Source organism: Lolium rigidum, chromosome 1, assembly GCF_022539505.1.
Source record: "Lolium rigidum isolate FL_2022 chromosome 1, APGP_CSIRO_Lrig_0.1, whole genome shotgun sequence".
NCBI classification, from domain to species: Eukaryota; Viridiplantae; Streptophyta; class Magnoliopsida; order Poales; family Poaceae; genus Lolium; species Lolium rigidum.
Genome location: NC_061508.1, coordinates 219,699,312 through 219,707,218, shown reverse-complemented (window position 1 = coordinate 219,707,218; position 7,907 = coordinate 219,699,312). Strand labels below are relative to the sequence as shown.

At 44.5% G+C, this 7,907-nt stretch overlaps 1 protein-coding gene across 3 annotated transcripts; it reads left to right on the top strand.

The window, feature by feature from the left end:
• The first annotated feature begins 914 nt into the window (after positions 1 to 914).
• On the top strand, positions 915 to 6,731 carry LOC124690329 (chloroplast envelope membrane protein). Of its 3 annotated transcripts, XR_006998775.1 has the most exons (8): positions 918 to 1,904; positions 2,199 to 2,284; positions 2,450 to 2,623; positions 2,792 to 2,906; positions 3,338 to 3,435; positions 5,269 to 5,404; positions 5,801 to 5,935; positions 6,308 to 6,731. XR_006998775.1 is itself a non-coding variant. In XM_047223729.1 (7 exons), exons 1-7 carry the CDS (start codon positions 1,296 to 1,298, stop codon positions 5,867 to 5,869), a joined length of 1,287 nt encoding a protein of 428 aa, XP_047079685.1. In that variant the 5' UTR covers positions 918 to 1,295; the 3' UTR covers positions 5,870 to 6,195. The 3 variants fall into 3 exon arrangements, 2 of the variants coding, with proteins under 2 accessions (XP_047079691.1, XP_047079685.1); XM_047223729.1 differs by lacking the exon at positions 6,308 to 6,731 and having other exon boundaries at positions 5,801 to 6,195; XM_047223735.1 differs by lacking the exons at positions 5,269 to 5,404; positions 5,801 to 5,935; positions 6,308 to 6,731 and adding an exon at positions 4,969 to 5,235 and having other exon boundaries at positions 915 to 1,904.
• Positions 6,732 to 7,907: the final 1,176 nt, after the last annotated feature.

The following is a 7,907-nucleotide window of genomic DNA, read 5'->3' as shown; positions in this document are numbered from 1 at the left end:
CATGCACAATAAAATCTGGAAGTTTCAGCAATCCACAGTCCGATCTAGGAAGGATCTACCGCAATCTGATATTAGAGTAACAGATCTAACCAAATCGAGACCGTGAACAGTAAGAACTGAACAAGAACAGCAAGCAATGGGGACGAACACCTTGCAAACATCAATACGAACCCTATCTTAATGGAAACCCTAGCAGATCTAATGTGCATGTCGTCGCAAATGCCTGAGAATGGCATGTTCTGGTAGAACGAGTACGAAGGTGAGAAGGAGAGGTCGTTACCGCCATTGTTTCGGCCGAGGACGAGCTCGAGGTCGCGGGCGAACTCGAGATGCCGATGAAGAATGCGGAGAAGGTTCCGGTCGATGTCGTGGTGCTGCTCGCCGACGTCTCCTCCTCCGGTATCGGTGCTCCTTCGTGCGACGGTGCGACGGATTGGTCGGCGGGAGGGGAACCGTCGAGTGATGTGACAGTTTGGGGGAGGTCGCGAGTGAGAGAAAGGAGAGGGAGCGGTGAACCTAATTATGGCGTGTGTTCCCGAAGAGACGCGGCGTTTCTGCCTCCCTTCTCCACGTGTGCAGCCTTCTGGCCACAAGCGGCTTGACCCTGGAGAAACTGCCATTCTAAACGTTCCTCCAAGCTTGTCGAGGGGTGCTTTAAAATCCGGTTCATGCAAGAACGCGGCGGCATGTAGGCATTCAAACGACCCATTCCACGATCCAACTCATGCAAAAAAAAAAAAAGTCATCTGCAGCTACCAACTGGCTAGATCAGAGTCGGGCGTTTTCAGTCTTCCTAAGCCCTCCTCGGGAAATAGCATATGATTGTGTGAGAACAGTTGGGCTCAGCCCATAAGCCGACGAAACAGGCCTGGCCCAATAAACGCTTGCGACACCAATAAACGAGAACGAGCGCGTCGCGGCGCCACCATTACCCGTCAGTCAGTCCTTCTCCCTCTCTTATCCATCCCAGAGATATCTGCGGATGCCACTCTGGAGCTCGTGTCCAAATTAATACTCCCACCAAGAACACCATCCTCCCTATTCGCCGCGGCGCGGCTCTGATTTTCTGGTGTTTCTTGGTTCTTTGGAGTCGCAGCTTCGAAGAGGGGTTGAGAGTATCTCCCGGGAGCTTCGGGAATTCTTGGTTTCTTGATGTGGAGATTGCTACCTTGCAATGGCAATCGGTGCCAAGAAGAGGGGAGTGCTATGAGGCTGTGAATTCATGGCCAGTAGAGGTGTATCCGCCCCCGCGTCGTAGGCGCTGGTGTGTGCCCGGAAGATGTGGTCTCCGTCGCATGACCTTAATGAGCTGCTCCGTGGTCAGCTCTAGCGGCGCTGCGGTCTGGCCAGCCGCAGAGGAGAGGATCGGGCGCCGGAGGGTTTGTGCATGCAAGATGTTCGATGTCAGTTCCCAGAGGAGCAGGAGGGCGAGGCACCTGGTGGGTTTTGCCAAGAAGAGGAGGAGGGGTTCCAAGAGGCAGCAGCCATGGTGGAAGGCGTGGTTCTCGGATTGGAACGACGAGGAAGAGAGCCTGGCCGGCTGGAGGGAGGACGACGAGTTGCTCCAGGAGGTTGTCAGCGACGAAGACCTGTCGGAGGATGACAAGTTTCAGACGTGGAAGAGGAAGGCCGAGGCGATTGTCGAGCTGCGGGAGGCCCAGCAGGATGCCGACAATGCTGAAGGGCGGTCCTGGGAGGATTGGATCGGTGGGGGCAGCACGGCGGCGACGGGAGGTGGTGGTGATTGGGGCGGGGGTGGGAGCTTCTCGGACCAGATAACCGATGATCCGACGCAGATAGTGAGGGATAAGGGCATCATTGAAACTTTTAAGGATTCCATCGATGAAGATTACGAAGACATGTTGTTTGAGGACCGGGTTTTTTTATATGCTTCGGCGAACTCGGTGCGTTCTTTAAACTACCTTGCTTGTCCTCCAAAAGTTCATAATTTACTGCCTGACAATAGTCATGAGATATCATCTTCTCCTCATGTTCACTACCATGTAGTGATTTTACACATGTGGTGTACTTACTATTATGCCTAGAATAATAATAAACTCGGACCTTTTTGCCATGTAGCATTGCCGTGGATCCATTTCGATGATAGAAAATTTGATGTTACTGAGTTTAGCAGGCATCTGGTTTATTGCAACAGAACCTTAGGGAACTGATTCTAACAAGAAAAATCTACTTCGCAGGCCAAATTCCTAGCATTGTTGATCGTGGTTCCATGGGTGCTAGATTTTCTAGTGCATGACTATGTTATGATGCCATTCCTAGACAGGTAATTTCATCTTACCACTATGGTGTTTCCATGTATACTGATCTCATGATAGGAAATTTATAATGTGAAACTACCAATAATTGCATCTCTTTGTGCTTCTGTAATTCAATTCTGTCATGTGTTCTAAACGCAGAACTGATTACATTGATCATTTTACGATAACAGGTATGTCAAAAAGGTACCACTTGCTGCTGAACTGCTTGATGTAAGACGCAGTCAGAAGCTTCAGATGATAAAGGATCTAAATCTTGAGAAAGCAAGATTCCGTCTTGAAGTAGAGATTGGTCAATCTCCTCCACTTTCTGATGAGGTGTTCTGGTCAGAGTTGCAGGAAAAAGCGTGAGACTATTATGTTTTCTTGTAGAGTTGTTGCTTATATTACTGCATTTGGAATGACTGACATGAACATTGATCTTCTCGTGTCTTACATTGATAGTAAAAACATTGTTTTGAGGTCCAATTAATTGATCTATTAAATTTTAATGGATTGATCTGTTACTTTATCAGGGTAGAGTTGAGGGATGAATGGAGATTAGAAAACCGACAAGCATTTGCAAACATCTGGTCTGATATCGTTTATGGGGCCACCCTATTCCTTATTATGTACTTTAACCAGAGTAAAGTAAGTATATATAGGATAAGCAGTGTTTTTGTGCATTTTCGTACTGTTGTCAATGGTGCGCCATTAAGTTTATATAGCACCCTTCCTGATGTGCTTGTACCATGTGGATCTTCAGAAATAGAAATATGCTGTGTTATTAGGCCTCTTGAGCAATTAACCAACTTCAGCTGTTAATAGTTGGTTCGTCATGTCAAACAACTGCAGAACTGAACTGATTAGAAAAATTCCTCATTCTGCCAATACTTCACAATGTTTCGTTAGATAGTTGCCATGGCAACTTCAGTTTCAGTAAAAAAAGTTACAATCAATGAGTAAACAGTACTGGTGTACATGTTTTCTGTACAAGAACACGGCCTACTTTTTGCTTCCTGCTAAAATTAAAGCTATATTGCTATCAGTTGGCATACATCTTACTCTCCTGCTACTTTCAGGTTGCAATGCTGAAGTTCACAGGCTATAAATTACTAAATAACATCTCGGACAGTGGGAAGGCCTTTCTTATCATTCTAGTGTCAGATATCCTTCTGGGGTAAGTTATAGGTATTCCTTTCTCAAAATGCATATTTATTATATTTGGCCTTTACTGTGATAACATAATACTCCTTTCTGTTATCTAAAAAATTTCATGCTCGACACCAACATTACCTGAAAACACAGTTTGGAATGACCGCAACTAGACGTGCAATCCCAAAATGCCAGATGCATCCTGTAAGCTTCATAAAAGTCTACCTAGAACCTGTACAATGAAAACAAACAACTCAAACTACATCTTGTGCATATCTCAATAGCTATATTCCTAATTACTTAAAGATTTTTCTCCAAAGGAAAATGTTTAACTTGAAGCCTGATACTAAGGCAATACTCCATGGCATGCTCTATCAGGCATTGCTCAGTAGTGTTCTAAAAAGTGCAAGCTGGGTAGCGCCCATTTCATGGTCTATTCAGACTAGTCAGCCAACTAGTGGATGGTGCCTAGCGCTTACGTGAACTACGTGGTCACCTCTTAGTAGAACAGAGTAAAAACCAGCGTTCAAAAAAGCGTACGCTTAGTCGCGCTTAAGCGCAAAAGCGAGCGTAGCGGTGGCTTACCGCTTCGTTTCAGCCCTGAGCGTGCGGTTAAGCGCTAAGCGCGATTAGGCAGCGCTGAGCGGCGATTAGGCGCGCGGAAGCGAGGAAAATCGGAGAAAAGCGCGCCGCTGAGCCTCGCTGCGCGTCCATGCTCGTCGGGCGGCAAACAAAAAGTTGGGGCGGTTGGTGGGAGGGGAAATGGCCAGATAGGGTTCCCTGGCACCCAAATCGACCATTCCCGCACACAGTCGAGAGAGAGGGAGAGAGAGGTGGCGCACCTGGATGGATCGATTCCGCCGATGAAGCTCCTCCGCCGCCGATGAAGCCTCTGCTCTTCAGGCCGCTGGATGTCGTCTCTCCTTCTCCCAGCAGGCATCAGCCTTCGTGTCCCCGTCGTCCCCTCTCTGTCCAGGCGACCAGAGCCCCAGATCAAGCTCGATCTGCTCGACGCCGATCGCCGCCCGTCGCAAATCCCTTTTTTCTTTTCTCATCTCGTTTTGGGCTACGTGTGTTGCTACCGGTTGCTGTTGGGCTGTTGCTGCTGGGCTAAGTTAGATTAGGCTCTAGATGCGTTGCTGGCGGTTGCTGTTAGGCCAGTTGCTGCTGGACGTTGCTCAAGACGTTGCTGGTTAGCACTAGATACATGCTTATGGTACAAAATGAATATTATGGTCTTGTGTATGCCCAATTTGTCTTCCCTGCTCCTGGCCGTACGCTTTTACCCTGTACGCTTAAGCGGCGCTTAAGCTCGCTTAAGCAGCAGTTCCTCTAGGCGGAGCCTCACCGCTCGCTTAGCGCTCAGCGCTTTTTTGAACCTTGGTAAAAACACCATTTTATTCATATCTTAAGTGTATTTTTTTTGTCGTCTGTGTGATGTTTAGAGCATATATTATGTGTCAGTATGATAGTATCTTAATAAACCATCTACTTAGGGATTCAATTCTATTTACCATCTTGTTAGGAAATACTGAATGGTATTTACCATAATTGTTAGGAAATACTGATTTTTATCTACAATCAGTTGTGAATACTGAACAAAAGCACTGCGCCTGAGAAGTTGATTAACACAGAAGCATATGAGCAGAAAAATGTATGTACTATTTTGTATTCATGTTTAATGGGACATATTGTGATATCAAACAGCTAAATGGTTCTGTAAGTTTGTTTACATTATATTTTTTGTGGTAACAGAAAGCAACGCTAATATTATTTTGTTTGGCACTCTCCTTTTTTTTGTTTAAATTGCCTGTGATCCTGTCGGCTGTATGAACATCTTGTAGCTGCACTGTCACAGGTACCATTCAGAGGCAGGTTGGCACTCGTTGGTAGAAATCATTCTTGAACACTATGGGCTTGAAGCCGACCAAGCTGCAGTCACCTTTTTCGTTTGTCTGGTTCCAGTTGCCCTGGATGTATTTATAAAGTTTTGGGTGAGTCTACTTTGTGTGTTTGCACAGTCAAAATGATTGGGACATGACAAAATATTTGAAAGATTAAACAAAGCATTTTTTTGGTTAGAGAGCCAAGCTTTAACCAAGATGACAATTTAAGAATATCCTTAATTCCGGATTTCAGCAACTCCAGCACAGAAACTTAAAATCACATTATATACATTCTTTAATAGTCTTTTCAAGAAACTGGATTTGAACTTGCTCTATTTTTATTACAATCTTTTGTGGAATCAATTCCGTTTTCCTTGAACTATTTTGTTTAAGTCTCCTCAACTGTTCACATTCTAATATGCAAGTACCATAATCTCATAAAGCAGAACTAAGGAGTACCTGCTCTAAGATCAGCACACTTAATGCAGTTTCCTTATTTTGCAGGTATATAAATACCTTCCAAGATTATCTCCTAGTGTGGGTAACATTTTGGATGAAGTGAGGCGCCACTAGAGAATTTTTTCCATCAGGAATTTTAGTTCCTTACATAAGGGAATTGCTAGGAGAAGTTCATTCCAGGTATGCATAGACTTCCGTGTATGGTTGGCTCCTACTTGTACCGTGTCGTTGTGTGAGTAGTAGTGGAAAACTAGCAGAAACTGATACAGTGATACAAGTATTCATTAATTGTTATTTAAGGATAATCCAAGAGCATCTTTTCACCCTTCGTTATGTAGAGATGCATGTTTCCTTTTGTGATACGCCATCGCCAATTTATTTCTAATCAACAATTGTAGCTGGCCAAATCGTGAGTGTATTTTTAATGGAACTCTTTGTGATGGTGTCCAATATTTCTATGAATGCACTACAAACTTTCCAAACTGTAGCTGGCAAGTCTGGCTTAAATATTTTTTGCACGAAGGAGAAAAACATTCTGATTATGTATTGCAGGTCGGTCCATGGATCATCTGAACTAGGACTTCAATTCTTGAAGAACCGTTCTTCGACAGGCCTCAGCTTGGAGTTGCGATGTGTTTGTTCAATTAGTCATCAGTTGGATCTCTATGTGCTATGGCTGGCAACTTCGGGTGTCACCTGAACCAGTTATTGTTCCTTCTAAAAAAACATGCCACACTATACAAATTATCGTGTGCTATAGATATCTCCCGGTAAATGTCAAGATTTTGCGCCATAGGTTCATACAGGCGAATGCAGTTTTCTTACATACAGATTTATGAATGCCAAGTGGTTTTCGTTCCCAGAGTGCTCACAAAGGAGCATCTTCTTTTTCATTATCCTGTTGTGACTTCTGAAGAGACTACTATAGAATAATGTATAAATACAATAGATGCAACAGAGTGGTAACTTTTTCTTCTTGCTTGTGCAACTGAAGCGCCATAACATAATTTACTCTTTCTTTCATGCTTCTGAAGTTGCTAAGTTCATCGAAAATTTGAATCGTCTGCTTAAATTGAAACAGCGGCACCAAAATTCTAGAGACCCACAACAATTTGCAGAAGTAATCTGAAATTGTCTACATGGCCTCACGAACTATTTGCAGAAGTATACTGGCACAAGATTATTTTTTTGCTTTCTGTTTGCAAGGACCAATGATCTGACACCTCGCTGCCGTAGCTGGGATGCGAGATTGAATTGGTGCGCCGCCGGTTGGCCTACACTACCAGTGACATTTCGAAGCCACTGATCAAGTCACAACTCACCAGTGCTCAGGGTCTGACACCTCGCCGGGTTGCGAGATGTATACTCGACGGCTATGTGGACATTACCCACAGGGCCAACTCTGAAAACTTGGTGCATGCTCTAGGCGACACCAGCAAAGTTGACACCTTGCTGAGATTTGAGATCGAATTGGTGCGCCACCGTTTGGCCCTCCACCGCTATTGGATTTTCGATGGTACCACCGACACACACACACACACACGCCAGTGCTGATTGCCGGAATGCCAAGCCGCCATCGCATAGCCTGCTGGCACCTCTCGACGACCGTTGTCTGAAGCTGAGGATTCTTCTGTTTTTTTTGTGCACCCTTCTGATCTTCTTGCTCTTACGTCTTATTCCTTCTTCTCACGTACGGAGTATATCCATAAGGTAGTATGATAGTTCGGACTTGCTTTGTTCATGCGGGTGTTGCATCCCCGCGGTAGTTGCTGTTGTTTTGTTGTTTTTTCGCTCTGCATTTTGGGGAAGAGCCGTAGTCCAGTTTGTGGCGCGGCTTCTTAGTCGTTGCGTGCTTGTATCGGTATTCGCCAGGTTTTTCGAATTAACCTGGCCGCTATCTTCTTAATAACCAAAGAAACGGGCAAAGCTTTTTCCTGGAGTTTTTTTTAAAGTAATATGATCTTGTTCAGAATTTCGCTGATTACAACTAGTTCCTGGCATAGCAATATGTGGAATTCAAATGGTATTCAAACCCTTAACAAATTTTGCAAAATAATTCTTTTGAAATTCCAACATTGCTACGGATTTGAATATTTAGCCCTGTTGTTTTTGAAAGTTTTACATTCCTTCATTTAGAATGAAATTTAGGGTT